Raw genomic sequence first — 26,456 nt, 5'->3', positions numbered from 1 at the left:
CTTGCGGAAGACACCTTTCCTTTGAAAGTGTCTTTATGATGAGGGGGACGATACTGTAAGTCAGATGGCCCCGCTTGAGGCTCATCTTACCGTGCCGGTCTATTGTCTTAGCCGTGCATCTCATTAGGCGCGTCCCTTTGATGCTTGCAACTCGTGTTTCCCGGTACCACCCCTTTTACACCCTTTTCGATCTCCCTGCCTTCCTCTGCACCTGTTTCTGTTCCTTCTTCGATCTGTTTACTGCCAATTGGAATGTACTAATGGTGGGAAGATGGGTTTTTACAGTTGGGAACCACCAAATGTTTCCGTACTTATGTTCCGGGCCCTGAATGCATCAAAGCAACCCCTCTTGGAGATAACGATGGGAACCAAGTTGTAAACCTTTGTGTATCATGTTAACCTATGAGAGAAATGTGTATAAAAGGAGCGACCCACAGTAGCAATTTAAAGCAGACTCCACGAACATACACTTGCTGTACTTCTTGTGACTTCTGTGTTTCCCTGCAGTAATAAACCTCGAATCTTTGACGCCGAGGGAAGTGTCCCGTGTCTCTGTCATTTGTACGCCGGAACAGGTTACCCACGAAGGTTTCAGGTGTTGTCCCCTGGCACCGCTGGGTCTTAGAAAAACCCAGTCCTTCAGTTGGCGCCAACGTGGGGCTGCATCAGTGGTACCGGTCCAAGCCCGACGATTGTGAGGAACTTCGTGTGAAATCTCTGAGGGAAGGTGCACCCCGCTTCATCGATCCTGTTGTCGAAACAAGTGGCCCGACGACTTTTCCCGCGAAGATTCCCGCCTCCTGACGGCTGCGACGGACTGCTGCCCTGACTGTAGACCTGTTTTGGCGCCTGGCGTAGACCTTGGTACAGCGAGACGATTGACGGGCCTTCCTGGTGACGCCATCGATCTTTGAGTTAAGTATTTGTGGGTCACTCCCAGAGTCCTCAGTTGTGGTTGCTTAGTTGTTGCATGGTTCCATTGCATTTGTGGTTCTTAGTACTTGGTTCTTTGTTGTAATATTTGACGCCTGCAGACGCCAAAAACCGAGGGTTTTTGCTCATTGCTGGGACTTGGTAAATCCCGTAACCCTTGAAGTTTGTGAAACTCAGCTAGTGTGCAAGATGCCTGGCCGTAGTACTTTGTTCAATTGTTTTAGTCGTTGTGGTACGGATTCCCGATTGGAGGACTCGTGTCCGATACCTCCGGTTGGAACTCCAACATATGAGCTCTATAGCAAGCACGGACTAGGTTCGATTACTTTTAATGAATATTGGATTCGATATACTAAAAAAGACGGTGTCCTTAGTTGGCCACCTCATGGTAGTTTCGAGACCCCGATTTTAGATAACCTCGAGGCTAAATTGTTTAAGAAAAAATCAAGGCCGGCCATGTTTGATGCCTTTCGGTTGTGGCGTAAAGAAGCCAAACAGAGAGAAATCAGACTGTTAAAACGTAATCAGAGAGATGGAGTTGCTACCATAGTAAAGAAAGCAGAGCAGTTTCAGCGAGATAAGGAGGAAAAGGAAAAGGAAGTCTTCGATAGATTGCAACGTATGTCTGTAGATAAGTGTTATCCCGCTTTACCGGCGGATACGGACAAGAAGGAGGAAGGTACCGAGGACCCCTTAATGTCTTATCTCATGAAGTCACCACCTCCGTATGTACAGGGTACCGCAGTTCCTGTGGTTCCCCCTGCTCCTGCTCCCCAACCAGCTCCTGTCCCTGTACTTCCAGCTGTTCCCGCTCCTCTACCTGCTTCTGTCCCTACTGCTCCTCCACTTGTACTTCCCCATACTCCTGCTCCCGCTGCCTCTACTGTTCTGGTTTCTCCTGCCGTTCCCTCTGTTTCTGGTACTTCTCTTGTTACCCCTTTGGGCTATTCTTTGTCTCCGTCTGTTCGACGTCGTACTCCCTCTGTAGCTGCTAACTTCTTTAATTCTCTTGGACCTATTCTTGAGTCCGCTGGTTCGGACGGTCCTCAAAGACGAAGTCAGCTTCCTGGTGGTAGGGAGCGTGACTCATTGTATAATATGGCTATGGGTTGGATGAAATGCCCCGTTAGGAATCCTCCATGTTCGGTATTGAATACATTCGATCAATTCAATATACCGACACAAAGATATGTTTTTGAAGAAATGTGCAAGGTTTTGCGTGACCTAATATCGGCTGACGCACCTGACGATGTAATGACTGCCTTGACTAATCTACAGCTCCAGTTTTCGAGTGGAATGATAGTAGGTAGTAATGTTCGACGTGCAGTCGAGCAATTACTGTCACTTCGTCCTTCTATAATGCCTCGAGCATTGTTTGTAGAAGACATTGAAGGACCATTAGGAGCACCTGGTCAGTATCCCATGCGTGAGGTTCCTCCAGTGTTGATGCCAGGTAATGCTGCAGCTCAACCTCCGATTTTGCCGCACTTCCAGAGAGTGTGGATCCATCTTCCATGGAAACGATCAGAAGTGTTACAGGTAAAGCAATCTTTGCCTGACCCTCGCAAAAATCCTGCAGGGTATTATAAAGAATTATCGCAGCTCGTAGACGCTACGATAATGAATCTTGCCGATATCGATATGCTGTTTGGCAATGTCGTACCGCAACCGGTATGGACAAAGATTCGTCAGGAGAATCATGCGAACGAATTAGGTGGTGATTGGGCTGCGCTTATAGCAGCTGATGGTTTACAAGTTGGTGGTGCTAAACCTGAACAGTTAATTGCTAATCTCCCTCTGAGAATAATAACTCTAATGAAAACGCTTATGCCAGCCATGAAGGTAAATTGGGACAAACTGTCCGCTTGCAAGCAAAAGAAGGATGAGAGCGTCTCTGATTTCTTTACGAGATTTGAGGAGGCTTTCATTGACCACAGTGGTCAAGACATGGGTACCGAAGGTGGTCAGAGGTTGTTCGTGGACAAGTATGTCTCTAACTTGTTGCCTGACTTGAGCAATAAGTTGAAAAATTCTGAAAGTGCATGGGCTGTTTCTACTTCTGCTCAAATATTGGCTACGGCTCAATATTATGAGAATAGGGAGAAAGAGGAGAACGATCGTGCTGACAAGAAAACGAAAGAGCTAAAAACTAAAGTGTTACTGCAACAGGCGTACCCTCCACTTTCGAATCAGAATGACTCGCAGCAACGTAATAGATCGTCATTAGGGTACAATCAGTGTGCCTATTGTAGACAGGAGGGTCATTTGAAATTTGATTGTCCAGTCCTCAATGAGCGTAATAGTGGTAATTCGTCTAGAGGAGGTCGTGGTGGTTCTCAACAGACATCACGTGGTAGGGGTCGCGGTGCTCAGAACGATCGTTCCACCAACACTTCTGACTCAAATAATTGTTTTGATCAGCGTGGATCGTCGCAAGGGCGATCTGCCCAGTACAATGTAGATGATTATTACGTCGATCAGGATGCTGACGACAGTAATTACTAGGACAGCCACAGACAAGGAGAGGGAGTGGTATCAGTTCCGGTTGATCAGAGAGGGCCTTACGTCGTAGTTGCCACCTCGGGCGTCGTTGAGCCTTTTCTGTTGGACACTGGTGCAGCGAAAAGTTCTATTATGCATTCGAAACTCCCTGGCGCACCTTTGTCTGGCTTAACAAATGTTTCTGTTGGATTCTCTGGCGCCCCTGTTAGCAATCCGGTTTCACGCCCTTTGCCTCTTACAATTGGGCCGCGTGAGCTCAAAGCTCCGTTGATTTTGACCACTGGGTGTGGTGAAAATCTCTTGGGCCTGGATTTGCTAAAACGTTTATACGCGACCTTGTATTGTTCTCCTGCGGGAGTGAAGCTTACTTTGGGTGAGAGAGTTATCTCTCCAATGTACTTGTCTCTCGATAAGCTTCCACCGGAATTGAGTTCTCTTCCTGCATCTTTGTGGGCAACAGGTCCCAATGACGTGGGCCTACTTGACATCTCCCCTTATGTTGTTCATTTGAAATCTAATGTGCGGATACCACGTATTCCCCAGTACCGTATCTCCCTTGATGGTGAATGAGCATTGTTAGCCATTATCTATGACCTGATTGAGAAAGACGTTATCGAGGAGACTCGGGGAAACGTGTGCAACAGTCCTGTGTTGCCCATTCTGAAACGTACTGATCCTTCGAAACCACCTGTTTATCGTTTTGTTATCGATTTACGGGAGGTAAATAAAATTGTGATTCCTCAGTTCCCTGTTGTGCCCGACATCACGGCGCTACTGACTCTGATTCCAGCCTCGGCATCTTGGTTTTCAGTGATCGATCTGAAGAATGCGTTCTTCAGCATACCGATTGCTGAAGAGAGTAGAGATCTTTTCGGTTTCTCTCTTGGTGGCCGCAGCTTCCGGTTTAAGCGTGCTCCTCAGGGCTACTGTGAAAGTCCATCGATATACAGTCAAGCCTTGAAGGGCCAACTAGATGCGTTCGTGTTGCCGGCTGGTGCAGCCTTGATCCAATATGTTGACGACTTATTGGTGGCTGCAGATACTCAGGACATTTGCAAAATTGCCACGGTATCGTTGTTGCAATATCTCTGTGACTTAAATCACAAGGTGTCTCCTTCCAAACTTCAATATTGTTGTCAAGAAGTAACCTATCTAGGTCACTTATTGTCAAAGGAGGGGAGAAGGTTGACCCCAGAGAGAATTGCAGCGATTGCCCGAATGACTGTGCCAACAACTCAGAGAGATGTGCGTGCCTTTTTGGGCATCACGTCATACTGCAGACAGTGGATCCCAAATTTTTCACTGTTAGCGAAACCATTGGTGGCTCTTACGTGTAAGGATGTTCCAACTCCTTTACCATGGACAGAAGAATGTCAGAAAAGTTTTTCTGAATTGCGTGACGCGTTGTGTTCGGCTCCTGTGTTAGGTACCCCTGACTACAGTAAGCCGTTTACATTATACGTGCACGAGAGAGAAGGTTGTGCGTTGAGTGTTTTGACGCAACCTTTTGGTGGTAAGCAGCGTCCATGTGCATATTTTTCCTCGACCTTGGACCCGGTAGCTAGAGCATTGCCGAGTTGTTTGAGAGCAACAGCGGCAGCTGCGGTGTCCATCCGACAATCAGCAGGACTGGTCATGGATAATATGCTTACGGTGATGGTTCCGCATGCAGTTGACACTCTCTTAAATCGTATGAAAATTCAGCACTTGACGAGTGCAAGGTTGTCTGGGTACGAGTTGACGCTCTTGGCAAGCCATATTCAAATAATACGTTGTAATGTCCTGAACCCGGCGACTTTGTTACCTATTAGCATGGAATCAGACGAAGTAACCCCTCACGACTGCTATTTGCGGACTGAGGAGGAAACAAAAGGTCGTGTGGACCTTAAAAACACTCCTTTGGATGATCCCGATGGGACTTTGTATGTGGATGGTTCATGTTTTAAATTGCCAAATGGTGATGTCACGGCTGCGTATGCTGTGGTAACTTTGAATACTGTTGTGGAAGCTGCGAGATTGAATCAGAACTCTGCTCAGGCTGCAGAGCTGATCGCTTTGACTAGAGCGTGTGTGTTGTCGAAAGGAAAACGGGTGAATGTGTTTACTGATAGTCAATACGCTTTTGGCGTTGCACATAGCTTTGGACGATTGTGGCGAGAGAGAGGTTTTATGACATCGCATGGCACTAAGATTCAGCATGGACAACTTGTGAATGATCTTTTGGATGCACTCACTTTGCCTAAGCAAGTGGCGATTGTTAAATGTAGTGCGCATCGTAAGGTGACGGATGATGTTGGTCGTGGTAATGCGTTTGCGGATGAGACTGCTAAGGAGACTGCCCGGAACCTTAGCACGAGAATGTATGTGACGAGTTCGGTTAGGTGGCCTACAGAAACGAGTATGTGTAAGGATACCATCGAGAGTGTGAAAACGATACAGAATGAGGCCACCGAGACTGAAAAGACGAAATGGAAAGAGAGTACGGGGAAGTTGGATGCGAATGGTTGTTGGATTGATTTGTCGGGGCACAAGAGGTGGATGTTGCCAGATGCGTATGTGTTAGCTGTTGTGACGATGGCACATGGGTTAGCACATATTAGCGCGAAAGGTATTTGTAAGTTGTTGTCCCCTGTGTGGAAGAATGATGGTATCACGAAGTGTGCTGAGAGATTGGTGAAGAATTGCATGATATGCATGATGTACAATCCTGGTAAGGGAACCCCTACGCCTGCTGGTCATTTTGCTCCCCCTTCATGCCCGTTTGAAGTGATCCAGCTAGACTTCATCCATATGGAGCGATGCAATAACCTGAAATACGTTTTAGTTGTGGTTTGCGCGTTCTCCCGATGGATTGAAGCCTACCCTCTTAAAGACAACACTGCTATGTCTACTGCGAAAATCCTACTGAAGGAATACTTTCCTCAGTATGGAATGCCACGGATTGTATGGTCTGATAACGGAAGTGAGTTTGTGGGGAGTGTGATGAAGAATGTGTGTAAGGGGCTTGGAATTACTCAAAAATTCCATAGTGCCAATCATCCCCAGTCAGCAGGTTTGGTTGAAGGGTATAATGGCACCCTTAAACTCAAACTAGCGAAGATTCAGGCTACGTGGCCTGACGCTTTGCCTTTAGCTTTGTTGTCAACAAGGGCGACTGTACACTCCCGAGTAGGGCTTAGTCCCTATGAAATAGTGTTCGGCCGTCCTGCGAATGTTTGGGGGGTCCCTAGGCCAAGTGTGTTTTCCGATCTTGAGTACCCAATGTTGATCGATTATCTGCATGATCTGACTGCTAAACTGAGGTTAATTCATCAACAGGTCTTTGAAGCACTGCCGAGGCAGACGGAAGGTCCAGGCCACCAGCTCCAGCCCGGAGACTGGGTGGTGACGAGGAACTTCGGAAGAAAGCATAACCTCGAGCCTCGTTTTACTGGACCCTTCCAGGTCCTCCTTGCCACGAGAACTGCTGTCCGTCTGGAAGGCCGAAAACACTGGGTGCATGCCACCCATACGAAAAAGGTTCCTATACCTTTACCAGCGGACTCGTGGGTGAGGAAAGGCATTGCTTCATCTGAAACTGAAAGATTGCAGACCTTCGTACCTTTTAGCGACGCCGAACCTGTTGGAGAAACCTCAGTGCAGCAGAACGACATTGTTGAACATTTGTCATCGCAAGCTCAAGATCTGAACATTTGACTGATCAACAGAACTCTGTTCCCTCATCGGATCCCTTGTTCGACGAACAGACACGTCCTGGAAAGAGACAATACTTTTTGCGATCCAATCCCAAAGACTAATAAATTTTAGTTTCTATCCTTTTGACATCTACGTTACCCCCTTTGCCACGATCAATCTAAACACACGTACAACTGTGATTTTGTAAATATTGAGTTTTTTCCACATGTGTTTTTGCTTCCACAGCTGAGAGACTTTTGTACATACTTGTATATAAAATATCTTACATCCAGGTGAACCGTAGGGCCGCGCGTGTACTTCTTTCTGGTTAGTAGGTCTTGACGCTAGGTCAAAGACCGTCGGTTCCTGGGAACTCCTAGGGATTGACTACTGCTACACATAACAAAGTGCGTCAAGAAACGTTGCGGACGGTTTTAGGGGATGGCGTTTTCAAAACTTGTGGACTTGGAAAAAGCTCAGGCGCAAAGATTCAAACTGCAACAAGTTACCCGTACCAAATGCTTTATGGTTCAGGCGTTCCTTCTGTTTTTAATTGTTTCCTTGTTATTGGCGGGTGGGGTGTATTATATGATACAGTACTTCCTACCTTCTGCCATACCTACTCCTACTTCTGAACCTAAACTTACCACCACTGTGTCCCCTCATTCCTTTCACATCTTACCTCAACACGAGCAAGCTAGACGTGCAGAATTTAGAAATAATTCCTTTATTCAGCTCTTACACCAGCACCAGTTAGTGGTTAATACTACTAATTGCTGGGTGTGGGTTAATGCCACATACCACGGATAAGGGAATTCCATATCTGGTCCTTCCTTATAGTTCCCAGGGTTCAGCTCGAGCATTCCAAACAATGTTTCGAAGCGCACTAGATTCCTACCCCAATCGAGAGCCACGTCCTTCCCACTTTGGACATGGTCCGTATCACAAACCTTTGGCTATAGCGATCGCTGATTTAGATAGGGATATCTATGAGCCGTCGCTCATCCCAGAGGAAGAGGTGCGAGCCTATAGGGACCTGAGTGAGGTTGAGTATAGTGCGCTCGTGGGTGAAAGACAGCTTAGAAGCTCGTCTCCAATATGGATCGTACCCCACCTCGGTAACTTCTGTCTAAAAGGTCGTGGCCGAAGATCGAGAGCATATCTTGGAGAGAGTGCTTGCTCCGAGACGTATGTCTTACCGATGCTCTCGTCCCCTGTGTTTCTGGCTGCCAAGGGTACGTACTTTGTCTGCCATGATCGTGCGTATACGTGGTTGCTCTCCGACTTTGCGGGCACATGTTATATCGCAAATTTGTTGCCTCCGATATTCACCGTAGATACAGACTATCACAAGACTAGAATTGTGAGGGGCGTGATTAGCGAAGAGGACACTGCCGGTCAAGAGGCAGGAGACTTTTTCAAGGGTTTCTTTCCGTTTTGGGGGCCTATGGTTAATAGTAGGAACCTGATACAGTTGACTCGAGTAGTGGAATCGACAGCTAATATCACTGCCAGTGCCCTTGGTAATATCACCGCAGAACTTCAGGCGGATAGGCTCATGACGTTACAAAACCGTATGGTTTTAGACGTTGTCTTAGCAGATCGAGATGGAATATGTAAGGTGATCCATTCGAGCTGCTGTATTTTCATTCCAGATAACGCTCCGACTGTCTATCAAGCCATCTCAAAGTTGCATAAAATCTCTGAGTCCATACACGTGGACGTAGGGGATTGGACGCTACTTGGGTGGTTTTGGGGCCTAATGTTGACTTGGGGTTGGAAGATTCTGATGATCGTCGGAGTTGTTGTAGCGTTTCTGTCCACGTGTTGCCTTTGTGTGCAGTGTGGTCCTGCCTTATGTGGCCTCTGTGCTATGACGTGTATAAGACAGCCGCCTGTTACCAAAACAGCTCAGTTGGATAGAATTATGTTGCAGCAACATCTAGATGGTCTGATGAATATCGAATATGATTCTGACTAGTGCTTGCCTACATGAGGGCAAAAGGAGCGTCTGAGGTTCCGTGACGATCGTAAGTGGTGTTTTCGACTTGCACGAATATGGTCGAGTCTGGTATCTATGAACCGCAAATGACGAGTTTAGTGGGTGTACGCAGTTTCGCTGTGCTAACCTAAACCGTTCGTTTGTTTCGTGGGTTTCTTCATCCGAGCCCACGGATTCCATCTTAGATACGGCATCCATTTTGTCTCTTGCCCTCAAGTAGCCAGCGAACGGACGCTGTCCGCTTCGCGACCCTGGGATTCCCAAAACTCTTGCGGAAGACACCTTTCCTTTGAAAGTGTCTTTATGATGAGGGGGACGATACTGTAAGGCAGATGGCCCTGCTTGAGGCTCATCTTGCCGTGCCGGTCTATTGTCTTAGCCGTGCATCTCATTAGGCGCGTCCCTTTGATGCTTGCATCTCGTGTTTCCCGATACCACCCCTTTTACACCCTTTTCGATTTCCCTGCCTTCCTCTGCACCTGTTTCTGTTCCTTCTTCGATCTGTTTACTGCCAATTGGAATGTACTAATGGTGGGAAGATGGGTTTTTACAGTTGGGAACCACCAAATGTTTCCGTACTTATGTTCCGGGCCCTGAATGCATCAAAGCAACCCCTCTTGGAGATAACGATGGGAACCAAGTTGTAAACCTTTGTGTATCATGTTAACCTATGAGAGAAATGTGTATAAAAGGAGCGACCCACAGTAGCAATTTAAAGCAGACTCCACGAACATACACTTGCTGTACTTCTTGTGACTTCTGTGTTTCCCTGCAGTAATAAACCTCGAATCTTTGACGCCGAGGGAAGTGTCCCGTGTCTCTGTCATTTGTACGCCGGAACAGGTTACCCACGAAGGTTTCAGGTGTTGTCCCCTGGAACCGCTGGGTCTTAGAAAAACCCAGTCCTTCACCAGTGATCTTGTCTCATCACAAGAAAGTACCATTCAATCAACGCCGGGTGTAACTCAGCTGACGAGTGTTCAACAACCACAGCCACAAACACAGGTGCAACTAGTACAAGCGCAAGTACATGGGCAAGGAGAGGTGCAAGTAGAGCCGCAAGGAGAGGCGCAAGTAGAGCAGCAAGGAGAGGCGCAAGTAGATCCGCAAGGAGAGGCGCAAGTACAGCCGCAAGGAGAGGCACAAGTAGAGCCGCAAGGAGAGGCGCAAGTAGAGCCGCAAGGAGAGGTGCATGGACAGGTGCATGGAGAGGTGCGACTAGAGGTTCATGGAGTGGCACAACTGCCTACAACCCTTGTTCCTCCAGAAGTAGGGGCACATCAGGTATTGATATTCAAGAGGAGGTATCATCCGAGGAAGCCACTCCTCCTGATGATGATCATCCATTGTCTTCCAGATCCCCAGCAAGAAAAAGGTCAAGGAGGGATACTACTACTACTACAAGTTTGTCTTCAAGCCCCCTTCCTTCTGATGACCTTGATCATGATTGGAACCCAGCCATGCATTCTGAAAGTGAGTCACGCCATAGGCCAACAAAGGTAGCTAAGCCTAAAAGGAAGGCTCCCGCAAAGCTTCGACTTATGGGTGATGACGACGAACAAGAAGTGGTGTCTTCTGCTGCTGATGAACAGTCTGACGATGGCCCAGTCATCACAGTCGTCACTCCAGCAGGCATGCAGCAGACAGACATTTTCACCCTGTCTCGAATGGCTGCTGAGCGGGATATGGGCGGCGTGGCACTGGTACCTCCACCGTTAACTACAACACCAACACGACCCACAGCTTCCATCTTTTTTAGTCAGAAGGGCCGGCATGGACCTCCATCCAGCTCAACCTCAAGTAGTGGTGCTGTAAGTGAACAATAGAAACGAATTCAGCCACGCCCATCCTCCACTTCATCTGGCATTGAAAGACAAAGGCACAGGGTCAGACTGATTTGCATATGACCATGTCTGAGCTGGGGTGGTGTGGAGTGCAAAAAAACAATGGATTAAGGCCCAGATCTCTGTACTGGGGTGAATGTATGACATTGTTCTGCATTCTGTCCATCAACTGTGGTTTTTGCATTTGTCACCCCGAGTGGGATGGGTATACTCAGATGTGAGTCCCATGCTCTCCACACCACTGGATTCAAGCAAGCTGGGCTGAAGACGGCTGGAATGCCAGAAACTGGTCCTCGGAAGCTTGTTTCTGGTCCAGGGAAGGCATGGCTTGGCAGTTCGTGCTGGACTGTTCCCATGAGGCACAGAATCAGACTGATTTGCACATGGCCATGTCTGAACTGGGGTGGTGTGGAGTGCAAAAAAACGATGGATTAAGGCCCAGATCTCAGTACTGGGGTGAATGTATGACATTGTTCTGCATTCTGTCCATCAACTGTGGTTTTTGCATTTGTCACCCCAAGTGGGATGGGTATACTCAGACGTGAGTCCCATGCTCTGCACACCACTGGATTCAAGCAAGCCGGGCTGAATATGGCTGGAATGCCAGAAACCGGTCCTCGGAAGCTTGTTTCCGGTCCAGGGAAGGCATGGCTTGGCAGTTCGGACTGGACTGTTCCCATGAGGCACAGAGTCAGACTGATTTGCATATGGCCATGTCTGAACTGGGGTGGTGTGGAGTGCAAAAAAACGATGGATTAAGGCCCAGATCTCTGTACTGGGGTGAATGTATGACATTGTTCTGCATTCTGTCCATCAACTGTGGTTTTTGCACTGATGTAAACAGGCAGAAGAGTGGCATTCATGCCCATTCTGCAGCGCTCTTTTTTCCTCACCCCGCCTGCCACAGTACACAGCTTGCCTGTTGTGTGGGTATATAGTAGCCATGCGAAGAGTACAACTGCTGGGCTTGCAGAGGGCCCTTTATGACACAGACCCTGGGATCAGGGCAGTAGTACAGGTTCCTAGGTTTATGAGGGGCAAACTACATCCCAACTACCTTTCTACAGATATTAGATATGGGAGTGGGGCATGCATTGTCCTTGTATTCGTTAAGGCCCATGGTGCTTTGTGCACTTGCTGTTCATGGCTTCCAATGGGAATTCTCTGAGCCTATCCTGGGTCCGCCCACATGCAATGAGGGAACACCTGCATGATAGTGCTGGTGCTACATGTGTGCTAGTGCTATCAGTATTACTGAAGGGGACGTACAAACATCTGAGGCAAGTTCAGTGATACCATTGTGCCCCAGGTGTGCACATATTGGGCCCAATAGCCCATTGCGCCCCAGAGAACAATGTATAATACAGTCCCATGTATTTATTATTACCCACTCATCTCCACACTATAGATTTCAGCCAATCGGACCGCAAAAACACAATTTTTATATAAAACGTATTTGAATCTTACAGACTGCAGCAGCAGGCGGTGCCATTCGCCCAGCGGGATCCATCCTTACCCTTCCGTAGACCAACCCAAGTGTGGTGCCCAAAGGAAATGTCTATCAGGAAATCCTGCATGAGAAAAAAAGCAATTTAGCCAAGGATGTTTGAAATTTTCAAAGAATATTAGATTGAATGGATGCATTAATCAATGTTTCTGTCATATACGTCAGAGCTTAGCAGTCATATAGCATGGCTGGCTTAGAAACATATCTGATTAAACACAATTTAATACTGGACTGGATTTCCAGTGTAGCTGTTAATAAATTGGGTGTAATATCACATTGTTGCTTTTTGTGGCACAAGTTGCTGCAAATGTCTTGGTTTGCAGATGTTGAGCTGTGGTGGTGTTTCATGACTGACTAAAGAACTTTCTGCTGCAGATGATAGGTTTTACTATATTTAGGAGACAACTGAAGCTGGGGGGTTTCCGTGGTCCAGTGCCAAATGAATCTGTGAAATTACTCAATGAAAAAGACAACCAGAAAGGTGCTGATTGGGAAACATTGAACATAGTAGCAGCAGGGGGCGCTGTGCAGGAAGCAAGAAGATACGTGTGAACAGGGGAGAAGTCCACAAGAGCTAAAGTCTGTTGGAGGCATAGACAGTACACTCTATCGCAATACCTATTGTGGATCTCGCAACATGGATACACCTTGCACACTTCTGTAATATGTTGATTTCTCTGACGTGTTCCATGTAAATGGATGGTGATAAGTGTCGAGTGTAGCCAGGAGGTGTGAATCTGCACATTTGGGATGCCTTTGACTCTGTCCCAGACAGCTCCTACCTGGCTCTCTGTCAGTTCTCAGTGAGCCCTCTATCTTCATACCCTACTCAAGGATACAAAAGAAACCTTGGGGCATATTATCAAGCACATGCGATAATTATCGCAAATCGTGCATAGCGTGATTTACATTATCGTCTTCTATCGCTGGATTTAAGTGCTGGGTTAGTGACAAATTATTAACGCTTTTCACCCAGGCGATGTGAAATCCAACGATAGAGGGTGATAACATGCATTAGCGTGAGAAAAGCGTGAAAAATGACCTGCAACAATGTAAACCTTGATAATAGGCAGTGTGGACTAAGCCCTGAGATCCATCTCCCATGTTACAAATGGCTAAGTCGGATTAATAGCAGGAGTTAAAATCATGCGGTAAAGGGGCATTAGGGTGACTTTGATCATCAATTTGCGGATCAGGGGCATCCTTGTAAATATTGCAATGCCGTTTTAGCGATGTTTACCCATGTTGTTCTGTGAGGAACACCCATTTTGCATGTCATTAGCGATAATAATCACTGACATGCAAAGTGGAGAAAAGATGGCTGCTAACTCAAGGAAACACGCATTAGCGTGTCCTTGATAATAACGCAATATTTAAATTGACGCTTTTTGGACGAAAACGGGCACTAAATTGGCGATATTGGGCTTGATAATATGCTCTCTTGCATCTTCTGAATCACTTATTAGCTCATCCCTTTCCTGGTTAACTCTCCACGAGAACAACCATCATAGCAACAGTTACCAGCAAGATCACCCGGATCACCTCTAGAGAATGAAACAAACTCAACCTCAGACACTCGATTCTCAGCTCCAAGGCATCTCACTTACCTGACAAATAGAATACTTGGAACAGCACTGCCACTGTATTTCTGTAGGCTTCAACCGAATCATGTCCCTCCAGATGTTTACACACCATAGCCATTACTAAGCCGTTAACCGTGCTTTAACAATGTGACAAAAAAGGTGAATACAAATATCCATGGACTTCAACACTAATAAAATACCAGTAAAAGGATCTCTAACAACCAATATGCAAAAGCTCATTACTAGAGGCACGAAAGGATGAACAAGGTTTCTATCAAAAAAGCTAAAAAACTCCACTACAGCAAACATATTGTCAATACCCAAATATCCTAACAAGGTACTCCAGTAAACTGCAACTCTTAGCACACCATTAGAGAAAACAAAACACCCTCAAGCTTCCAAACATATCCCACAAACAAGACATCTGACACCCAGGGCATTCACACCAAGATTAAAAGGACTGTACCCACCAGCATCTACCAGACTCCAAGCCTGACTAAGATCTTGGTGGTACTACTGTCATCCCGCCATGGCAGTGGCTCCAGGTACTCCACCAAGCTGACAGTGTGCCACCTGCCATTTTTAGATTGATGAACCGCCGTCCGCATTGACAGAGTGATTACCCTCACGTACTTGGCTCACCACTGCCGACGCAGCGGACTTCTCTGCTAGTTAATAGAATTGTTGCCATCAGGGTTGCACCAAGCCTATTTAGATTTCTGAGTTGTGCTGGCAGTGTTCTAGCGGCGGGTTGCCGACGGAGAGATTCCGTCGCAGGACACGGTCAACATTGGACTATTCCTGATATGATTTTGCTAATTGTTTGCACCTGCATACCATACTATAAAACACACTCAATATCAGACCCTGATCCTTTACCAATCCATAACAGCACAACATTGTCCCACGGTGACTTCTCAGTCAAGTCAGGTTTATCTTTTTTGCTTTTCCTGTTAACTGTTCATTTTGTCTCTGTTTAGTAAAAAAATTTTGGGGGCAATTACAATCAGTAAAGTTTATAATTTCATAATGCCAGTGCACAAAAATCCATGTTACTGAGGAAGAATTATCAGTCATGGTGGATGAAATTTTAAGAGTAAAGCCATAATTGGACCCCAAGTCTAAAATACACCCTTATCTCAGAAAAGGCTAACGTGGGCCAGGATAGTTGAAAGAGTGAATGCTGTACCTAACAACCTGTGGACACAGGAGGAAATTAGGAAGAGGTGGAATGGCACGCGAGAGAGAGTGCATTAACTGGTCTCCAAGCATTGTCTGGTGGCCCAGAGGACTAGTGGTAGTCCTTACAGCCCCCCTTACAACATCTTCCCTGTGAGGATAAGGTCTAGCAGATCCTACATCCTCAAGGTTTGACAGGAATCCCTGGTGGAGTGGAGACTGCTAAATTATACTTTTCATTGTGTCACTAAACCTAAATGTCCCGTTTGCTTTAAGGTTAGCTGTTGCTAATGTGTTCAGCACAGAGGGCACAGGGTGCCCTGCTCTACACTGAGTATCCCCCCCGCCCCCAGCGCCTTGAGACCCTCACAGGTGAGGAGTACACTTTAATTTCCATGACTGATTGATTGATTGGTTGAGAAAGGTAAACTTGCACTTTTGTGTACGTTTACTACTTTTTCAGTATTCAAATCTACAGGTTTAGTTTTACTAATAGTACTTTTAAGACTGCAGACACTCCCCAGTTGGCGCGGAGAAGGCTGCACATAAAATGATAATATCCCCAGCTCAAGACTCGAACCTCAGCCCCTACAAGAAGCATCACCTCTCTGAAATCTCCTTACCAGCACAATCAGAACAGCCTAAGGCCATCTGGAATTCAGCAAAGTAGTAAAGGTGTGGCTGTTCCCCAACAGATGATAAAGGGCTACACCAACCAGCAGAGAGTACTATTCTCCATCATAAGGAGGATTGGATGCTACAGAACGTAGGTCAATACCCATTGTAGAACTGGAACCAATTCTCATGTAAAGCTGGTATGAGCACATGCACAGCTCGCTTTCATCTTGCTTTGGTCTACTGCATGCATTCAGTCACAACAACACAATTTCAACAGCGCCCTGTTTAAGATCCCCATCAGTCCCCAGTTCACGCTGTCTGGGATGGTCGTGTACCGCCCACCAGGCAGTGATGTAGCATTCTGGGGAGCTTTCCCTGAGGCGGTTAGTACGCTAGCTAGTGACTGCGAAATGTTTTGCATCTTAGGTGACCTCAACCTCCATTTTGACAATCAACAGACCTCAGCTATCAGTGGTTTTCTGGCGGATTTGGAGGCCCTTCAGTTGACCCAACTTGTCACTCAACCTACACATGTGGCTGGTCACATTTTGGACCCGTTTTTTACTAACTTACCGGATGTCCAAGTTCTGACTATTTCTCCAGTGGGCTGGACCGATCATTTTTTGGTGTCCGTCTGGCTACCTCTCCCCGAAACCCCCATTATTCCATCTCCTAAGTGGATCCCTCGGCGGCACTGGAATAAGCTTAGGCTAGAGGACCTACATTACATCATGGCTGAAGAGCCATTAGGCCCTCTGCTCAACGCCACCTTGGGCTACGACCAATTCTGCAGCTGGATTACCAAGGCGCTCGACGTATTGGTGCCCATCATCTCAAGTAAATCCAGCCCCAGGCAGTCGAGTCCTTGGTATGACAGTGCCCTCTGCGCTTTGAAGGGTTCATGTAGACGGGCAGAAAGGGAGTGGCGGAAGACGTATGATGTCGTAAAAATAAACGCGTATTTGGCTTCCGTCAAGCTCTACCATCGAGCTATTTGTAGAGCCCGTGCTGCGTTCTATGCGACGGAATTCCGTAACAGCCACAATCCATCGAAGACCATCTTCAAAGCCCTCAAAAATCTGATGGCTAAGAGAGCGGATCCGCAAGTGGACGGTTCTACCTCCCATTGTGAGACCTTGGCCGCTTTCTTCTTGGAGAAAGTTAAGACCATTAATCAGTCGTTCCCTAGTACGACGCTGCCACTCATTCCTCTGAACGGCCCTCGCAGCTGCCGGGCATTACACTCTCTCCCTACTCTTTCCTGGGATGGGTTTGTCAAGTGGGCACAACGAGTCAAGTCCGGTTCTCCTGCGGACCCGCTCAGACCTGCCCTCTTTAGAGATCCCTCTTTTCAGGGGCGCACTGTAGTGTGTTCGCTGATTAACCTTTCCTTGACTTCAGGTACGGTTCCTGCCAAGTGGAAGCAGGTGGTGGTTTCCCCGATCCTGAAAAAACCATCATTGGATCCTTTAAAACCGGAAAACTACCGCCCGATTTCATTGCTTCCCTGGCCGGCCAAAGTCATGGAGGCTCATGTCAACCTGTCTCTTTCCGAGCATATGGCCCGGGCCAATGTCCTCGACCCTACGCAGAATGGGTTCCGTGCTGGTCACAGCACGGAGACCGCCCTTCTGGCAATGGTAGAACATCTGCGGAGTGTGTTGGATGCAGGTCAAACGGCAGCGCTCATCTTATTAGACCTTAGCGCTGCCTTTGACACGGTGTCCCATCGCATCCTTCTGCACCGCCTGGAGGACATTGGCATCTGTGGCTCTGCTCTGCAGTGGTTCCGTTCCTTCCTTAGCGATCGCTCCTTCTGCGTTGCCACCCCTCCTTTTCAGTCCAAATTCCATCAGCTGGACCTGGGGGTCCCTCAGGGCTCCTCGCTGAGTCCCACGCTTTTCAACTTGTACGTGCGGCCGCTGGCTGATGTCGCCAGGCAGTGGGGCCTAACCATGGTCTCTTATGCCGACGACACGCAGCTAGCGGTCACGATCAGCGGGGATGTCGAACAGGATGCCCCCAGGTTCTGAGATGGGCTGAGAGAGGTGGCCAGCTGGATGAATAACAACTGTCTCCAGCTGAACGCGAAAAAAACTGAGGTGATGATCGTTGGGAGGGGAGCAGATCGCTGGGGGGACAACTGGTGGCCTCTGGAGTTAGGGCCGGCCCCTACACCAGTGATAGAACTTAGAAACCTGGGAGTGTGGTTAGATCACACCCTCTGCTTCACTACCCACACTAAGAGAGTGGCGGCATGCTGTTTTGGTGTCCTGCGTGGGCTAAGGCCGGTGCTCAAATTTTTTGATGCTCCGACGAGACAGTTAGTTATCCAAGCGACGATTATCTCCCGGCTGCACTATGCCAGCTCGCTCCTGCTGGAAGTTAACCAATCTGAGATCGTTCGCTTGCAGCGCGTACAGAACGCGGCTGCGAGAGCAGTGGTGGGTCTGCCGAGGTCCTTTCCCATTTCCAATACTCTGCAGTCTCTACATTGGTTACCGATCAAAAGTCGAATCCACTTTAAGGCCCCTAGCCTTGCCTTCAAAATTTTAAAAGGGTCGGCACCTGAGATTCTCAATAATCTCTTATCCGCCTATGTCCCGACTCGCTCTCTTAGATCTCTTGGGCAATCCCTTGCGGTTATCCCGCGTTCCAGGCTTAGCCGGATGGGCGGTCGCTCTTTTCGTGTGAGAGCTGCGGCTCTCTGGAACTCCCTCCCTTTGGAAATCCGCCTGTTAGAGGATCTATTAGCATTCCGTAGGGCCGTGAAAACTCACCTGTTTTAACTCCTCTTATACTGACTTTTTGCACTGTTCTGTTTCCTTTTGCGTTGTGTTATGTTCACCTTTTCCTTGCGCCAGGACGCTCCTTAGCTGGAGCATCTGTGCGCAAAATAAATGATATTAACATAACATAACATAACATAACATAACATAACATAACATTTCAGTCACATAATAACTCAAGACTGCCCACATCAGCCCCGGTGCATTCTCATACCCTCCTAACCAAATGCCAAAATGCCTTATAAGCTAAAGCATTCTATCTCTAACTCATTTTCACTCTATTTCAGGTAAGGCACAGTGACACACCACCACCACAAACACCACCACAAACACCTCTCACACAGACAACTCTATAAAACACCACCGTTTCAACCAAGCACACCTGAAAAGTACTTCGGCACATTGTCAATGGTATGAAAGTACAAAATAGTCCTGATTCTGTGCTGATCAGGATTCTACTGTTATTCCAGTCAGAGGAACACTGGGGACAAAAGATCTTAGTTTTAAGCAAAGCATGTTTCAGTAGTACAAATATGTATAAACAAATGTACAAACAGATTTACTCTCTAATATGGTGACTAGTACAGCGGCAGCTCGCACAGTAGAACTGTTGTCTTTCCATCACCAGGGTTAATACTTGTGAAATGTCGATCACACAGATGTCAACAGCTAATGCTTAACTCCCTGATCAACCTCACCAGCCAGGTGAGATAGAGGAGTATGCTCAAATAAATTGACACATAGCTACAAGGCCCAGTATGAATCTAAATACATATGGATTCACCCTGGAAATACACCAGCTCCATAAACACTGACATTTAGGCATGTGATGTAACAGGAACACATATAGATATGCAGCCTTACATGAAGTGTGGTACAGCGGTACCTCTGCAAATGTGCCACTTTCATGCTAGCACCAGGGTAGGAACTTTTGTCAGACAAGGGTTTCTGGGCTTATTGAGTGCCAACCAGAGCCTGTACCACTTGTGTCCTGGTGCTTAGCCTTAAAGCTGAACCCAAAAGTGTGCACCAAGCACATTCGCTTAAACACTTCACCCGTAGTATTGCAAAGTTCTTAAGTGCAAGACGTACTCAGGGAGGCGGATGATTGACATCCACTCTAAACCTAAGCATGCATGAGATATAAATGAATATATTATCGCTGAAAAATTATGCATATTATTTATGACCCAAAAATGGTGTAGGAATCCCTTTGAGAGGGTCAGGGGCACGCAAGGGGACCGGAGCGCGGACGGAAGGGGGCTGCCTCCATCGCCCTTAGTGCACCGTATGTTCGTGGGGCACCCGATGCTAAATCATTCATAGACTACCTGATTCTGGTCGTTGGTGCTGTGGTGTTATTTAACCGCATCGCTGCGGCGGTTATTTTTCCCCTACTCGCTTTTTTCTAAAAGCCATTTTAGATGACGAGCTCAGCTCGTCATCCGCACACGCCCCCCGTGGCTGATGACGAGCTCAGCTCGTCATCAGCATTGAAGGGGTTAAGGCCATTTACTCCTGATGTCCCGGGGCTCGACCTACGATGGATCCTGCTCAACTGGGCAAAGTACCCCTTCTGCACATGACTCTCACCAGTAGCTCTGGATGAGCAGTCGAGGCTGCTTCAGAGTGGTACATATATTTCAGAGAACACAACTCATAACTCAACATGGGAACAGGGTGAACAGTAAATCAATGTCCAATCAAATGCTAGTTTTTATATAAAAAAACATTTTAGTTCTAACTCTATAGGTACAAAGGTAAACAGCATTCACAAGCAGTGCCACAATCCCCTTTGGGGATCTAGTAGTTATCAGGACACTCCCTGTCCAGTAATCCTTTGTGTAACCGGTTCTGGGTTATTCCCCATTCACTGATAACCTCTTCCAGGTAATGTAAAATATTGGGATTTACTCAAGAGTTCTCCCTTTAACTCTTTAAGAAGTTAGTCAAAAGTGTCTACAGTGCCAGAGCACCAATAGCAGCATGTCCCTGGGGCCTCTAAGGACTGATTCAAGCCCGCCATGCTCTGGCAGTGGGGGACCGGTCAGTAGAGCTGCAAGGCCTTCTCTGAGGGCGCTACCAATTCTTATTCCTGCTAGGCAAAGTTGGGCTTCGAGGGCACACATGCAGCAGCACAAAGCAGGCTCTCTCTTGCGAGCTTTTCTGCCGGTTAGTTCCTGCAATTGGAGCTGCCCCACTTGGCTATCAAGTGGTAAGTCTGTTTCCCCCTCAGTGGGGGGAATCCAATCCTCCGGCTTCTGGTGTGGCATTACGATGAGGGAGCATCATCTTTGTCAGCGTCCTGACAATCCTCAGGCAGAATCCGATGGAGGTGGATCACAGTAGGTGCCTCACCTGGCACGACCATAATGAAAATCTTTGGGTCCGGGCCATAACCCGTACACTGGCCTCAGCATCTCCAGCAGTCCCAGGGGCCCTTTCTGGCATACAGGAGATCACAGCAGCAGAGAGCAGGAGTTCCACACCCCTGGGACACAGTTCACTTCACCAGTGACCCCCTCAGGCATACAGTGTTACTCTGGGGTGATGGCGAAAGCTTGGTGTTTCCGCTTAGCGCTCTCTGCATGGCTCACGCCACTGCAGCCCTCTCTTGCTATACTGGGATCATCCGACAGTGATCACACTCCGGAAATTACCTAAACACTGCCCGACCATTCTCCTCACACCTCACTTGGGGAGTCCTCTCGAAAGGGCTGTTGTGAACGTATCTTTTCTTTATGACAAGTATTGCAATTGTGGCAATTCACTTCTCTTGCATGAGAAAGAAGACTGCTCAATAAATAACACCTTTTATTAAAAACTCCTGTCTCTTTATTTCTCTACACTCTGGTGAAACTAAGTATGCACGGTTGACTGAGTGAAATAGATATCTATTGTTTTCACACAACTCTGGAGATATACTTCTTATTCTGGGGGAGTAAAGTTGTCATGTTTATGCGGTTGTCAGATGCGAATCCCTTCCTGTCTAATCAGGGAAGTTAACTCCTCCCTGTTCATTCGAGAAAGTTTCTAGTGACCTCTGAGCTAGCTGGCATACCTAATTAAGTCTAACATATTCAGTAGAGACCTAGTTGACCTCAGTCCTACGTCTAAACTGCCGTTTATGTTATTCCAATGCGCAAAGCCTATTGGGAATATAGGAACTACACTACATGGCGCCCAACTATTGGTAAGGCGATAATCTAACGCAAGATACTAAAGTAACTCAGTCGTGCTTTTTCACACACCGTAAAAACTCCAAAAGACGTCTGGAGTGGGTGAAAGGTTAATATCCGCAAAACTTAGTAGGAAGAGATTCCTATGTATTAGTTTTCAGTATAGTCAACGTTGAAGGATACAGTGTTCCAAAATATTATGCACCTAATCTTTGTTTCATCAAAATTTGCTCTACAAGAAACTTTCATTAAACAATGTCAAATCACGGCGACAACAACGAAACCGATGGAGCCGCAGTAGATGCGAATCAACCGGGTGCAGACCTTACATGGTTTAATGAAGATAACGACCGGATGCAATAATCATCCCGGCCAATATAAGAAAAACCATAACTATAAAACTTATAGAAAATGGAGTAACTTCAAGAGGTGGTACAGTTGTATTTGTGGTAGAGGCACATGAATTTCGGCATTCCTGGATACATTTTCCAGCAGCACATGCTGTAACACATGAGTTCCACTACTACAAAATAGCAGAAGCTCCAGCGGAATATTATCCTTTCGAGGAAGTTGAAATTCCACTAACATACCAAGAACACCTGCTCTGGTTTAATGGCGCCCTAAAACATTAAAATCACATTACCAGGCTCGGTCCACTAGGTAGACCAGGAGCCACATGGCCGGTTCTAGCCAGCTACACACCACATCCCGACATTGAAACAATGTCAGACAGAGAACTTTTAGTTCACTTAAAACAACTAATTAAAATACATAGACAATTGGTCCAATATGTCATGCGAACTTCAACAGTACAACCTGCAATTAAAATTCCACAAAACCCCCCTCAACAGGAGAACACAAACAAAATTACACCACATAATATACAATCATGTCTTGGTAAAACACCCGCAAAACGGGAACAAATTCCATTTTGGTTAGCTCAAAAAATTACTCAGAGGCAGTATTTCCTGATACTACCCCTCACGAAAAACACAGAATTTTGACTATCTGTCTCCCAATGGGGATCACACCACATGTGGAGGACTGTGACACATGGGGCACAGTTTTTGCTTCTATCTACACAAAAACACATGGTGTTCTGTCTATGGCGGTTATACCAGATGTATTAAGACAGATTCAAAATCAATACGGTCCAGAACCTGCTTTAACTCTCAATCAATCAATCAATCATAACACTTGTATAGCGCGCTACTCACCCGGAAGGGTCTCAAGGCGCTTGGGGGAAGGGGGCCGCTACTGCTCGAACAGCCAGGTCTTGAGTTGTCTCCTGAAGGCGAGGTGGTCTTGGGTCAGTCGAAGGTGGATGGGGAGGGAGTTCCATGTCTTGGCCGCCAGGTAGGAGAAGGGTCTGCCTCCGGCGGTGGTTCTTCGGATGCGTGGTACGGCAGCAAGGGCGAGGCTAGCGGATCGTAGCTGGCGGGTGGGCGTGTGGAAGGTCAGGCGGTCGTTGAGGTACTTGGGGCCCAGGTTGTGGAGAGACTTGTGTGCGTGGGTGAGGAGCCTGAACGTGATCCTCTTGTTGACGGGGAGCCAGTACAGGTTCCTCAGGTGGCCGGAGATGTGGCTGCGTTGAGGGATGTCCAGGATGAGTCAGGCGGAGGCATTCTGGATGCGTTGTAGTCTTTTCTGTAGCTTGGCTGTGGTTCCGGCGTAGAGCGTGTTTCCGTAGTCCAGCCGGCTGGTGACGAGGGCCTGGGTGACCATCTTACTGGTTTCGATCGGGATCCATCGGAAGATCTTGCGGAGCATGCGGAGGGTGTGAAAGCATGAAGAGGAGACGGCGTTGACTTGTCTGGTCATCGAGAGGGAGGAGTCCAGGATGAAGCCCAGGTTGCGTGCGTGGTCTGTTGGCTTGGGGGCAGTGCCCAGGCTGGGGGCGACCAGGAGTTGTCCCAGGCGGTGGGTGATGGCCCAAGGATGAGGACTTCCGTCTTGTCTGAGTTCAGTTTCAAGCGGCTGTTCTTCATCCACCCGGCGACGTCTTTCATCCCTTCGTGGAGGCTGGTTCTGGGGGTGTCAGGGTCTCTGGTGAGGGAGAGGATCAGCTGGGTGTCATTGGCGTAGGAGATGATGTTGAGGTTGTGTTGGCGTGCGATGGCTGCGAGAGGTCTCATGTAGACGTTGAAGAGGGTGAGGCTGGGTGATGATCCTTGCGGGACGCCGCAGATGACTTCGGTGGCCTGGAAACGAAACAGGAGGAGGCGGACTCTCTGTGTTCTTCCAGCGAGGAACGAGATGATCCACTTCAATCCCTTCTCTTGGATGCCGGTGTTGCTGAGGCGTTGGACTAGGGTGCGGTGGCAGACAGTGTCGAACGCAGCGGAGAGGTCCAGGAGGATGAGTGCCGCTGTTTCCCCGTTGTCGAGAAGGGCTTGGATGTTGTCGGTGGCTGTGATGAGGGCGGTCTCGGTGCTGTGGTTGGCTCTGAAACCGGACTGCAAGGGGTCAAGGAATCCATTCGTCTCGAGGAAGGCTACAAGCTGTCTGTTGGCGATCTTCTCAATGACTTTGGCAGGAAAAGGGAGGAGCGAGATGGGGCGGAAGTTCTTGAGGTCGGTGGGGTCCGCTGTTGGTTTCTTCAGTAGGGCGCTGAGCTCGGCATGCTTCCAGCGCTCCGGGAAGGTGGCGGTTTTGAAGGAGGTGTTGATGACGTCTCGGAGTTGGGGTGCGATGGTGGAGTCGGCATTGTTGAAGACGTGGTGGGGGCATGGGTCAGTCGGAGATCCGGAGTGGATGGTGTTCATCGTGCGGGCTGTGTCTTCGGTGGTCACTGCGGTCCAGGTGTGGAGGGTGGCGGTGGGGTGCGTTGGTTCGACGGTTGGTGCGAGGATGGTGTGCCGAAGCTGTTGTGGATGTCGGCAATCTTGCGGTGGAAGAACAAGGCGAGGGAGTCGCAGAGATCTTGTGAAGGGGTGATGTTGTTATTGCCGGTGCTGGGGTTGGAGAACTCCTTGACGATGCTGAAGAGTTCCTTGCTGTCGTGGGCGTTGTTGTACAGTCAATCCTTCAGTGATTTCTTCTTGGTGGTGCGGATGAGCTGGTGGTGCTTGCGGGTCGCGTGTTTGAGGGCGGTCATGTTGTCAGTGGTCCGGTCGAGGAGCCAGGCTTTCTCGAGGGTGTGGCAGGTCTTCTTGGAGTCCTTGAGTTCGTCGGTGAACCAGGGGGCCTTCTTGCTTCTGGGTTTTCTGGGAGGGTTCTTCAGTGGTGCGAGGTCGTCGGCGCAGGCGGTCAGCCACTGCGTGATGTTGCGGGCTGCTTCGTTGGGGTCCGGTGTGCTGGCAGGAGGGTTCTGGTTGAAGGAGGCGGTGAGCTGGTCGGCGGTGATCTTGCTCCAGCTTCTGTGAGGAACCTGTAGCGGGTGGTGGTGGGTCGTGGTTTTCCTGAAGCTGAAGTGGACACAGCTGTGGTCGGTCCAATGAAGTCCGGTGGAGTGGCTGAAGGCGATGTGCTTGCTGGATGAGAAGACGGGGTCAAGCGTGTGGCCAGCGTAGTGGGTGGGGGTGTTGACCAGTTGCTTGAGTCTGAGGTTGGCGAGGTTGTCCAGTAGGGTGACGGTGTTGTTGTCTTTGTTGTTCTCCAGGTGGAAGTTGAGGTCCCCTAGGAGGATGTAGTCGGCGGAGGGGAGGGCGTGTGGGCTGATGAAGTCCGTGATGTCTTCGCTGAATTGTGTGCGTGATCCCGGGGGTCTGTAGATGAGGGTGCCTCTGAGGGTCGTCTTTGGGTCGGTGTGAATCTGGAAGTGGAGGTGTTCGGCGGCGGTGAAGGTGTCGTCGGTGTTCGGTCGTGATGCGGATGGTGTTCTTGTGGACAATGGCGATGCCTCCTCCGGTCTGGTTGATGCGGTCCCTCCTGATGATCTTGTATCCATCCGGGATGGCGATGGCGATGTCGGGAGCTGAGGAGGCGTTCATCCTGGTTTCAGTGAGGAAGGCAACGTCTGGAGATTTTGTGTCGAGCAGGTTCCAGAGTTCGACGGTGTGTCTGTGGACGGAGCGGGTGTTGAGCAGGATGCACTTGAGGTCGCTGCTGGAGTTTGGCTTTGCGGGCGCGGTGCATGTTCGGAGGCAGGTGAACTTGCAGGCTGTGCAGGTGAAGGGTCCGTGGAAGCGCTTCGGGGCGGCCCGGCAGCAGGCGGGGTTCCGGCCGGCATTGAGTGCGTTGAGGGCGGCGGCGTCGTAGGTCTGTCGGGTCATCTTGTGTCGGTGGGGGCCAGGGGTCCTGGCGCTGGGCGCGGTCCAGGCGCGGACGGGCGCAGACGGGCTTGCCTTTGGCGCGCCTTCGGCGCACAATCGGCACGTCCGCACGGTCGCCATTTACGGTGAAGTGGGAAGTGGGTATGAAATTACTGAAATACTTTAAGCAGGTCTCGGCTATATTATTAGCCAACATAAAAGGAGAAGCACCATGTGTGGCGATCCGCCAAAAATTGAAAGAGACGGATATAGCAGACCAACATTTTGAACTTGCTAAAATAATTGAAAAATCCTATGAAGAATTAGGTAGAGATAGCTTGGGTGGTAAACCAGTAAAACCCCAACTAATGGAAAATCCTGAAAAGACTTTAATTAAAAATAATCTCAATTCTCAAAAGAAGAAGTGGGAGGGTAATAAACAAACCACTCCC

At 48.4% G+C, this 26,456-nt stretch overlaps 1 protein-coding gene across 1 annotated transcript in view; it reads right to left on the bottom strand.

Moving 5' to 3' along the window:
* LOC147725128 (C-type lectin domain family 2 member D-like) overlaps positions 1 to 26,456 on the bottom strand; it is a 210,043-nt gene that overhangs the window by 113,051 nt on the left and 70,536 nt on the right. Inside the window, exon 6 of the mRNA XM_086918182.1 lies at positions 12,424 to 12,527. Within this exon, the coding sequence (XP_086774308.1) occupies positions 12,424 to 12,527 (104 nt within the window). The remainder of the gene's footprint in view (positions 1 to 12,423; positions 12,528 to 26,456) is intronic.

This window comes from Lissotriton vulgaris, chromosome 4_1, assembly GCF_964263255.1.
Source record: "Lissotriton vulgaris chromosome 4_1, aLisVul1.2, whole genome shotgun sequence".
NCBI lineage: Eukaryota > Metazoa > Chordata > Amphibia > Caudata > Salamandridae > Lissotriton > Lissotriton vulgaris.
This window is presented reverse-complemented; position numbering and strand designations above follow the sequence as displayed.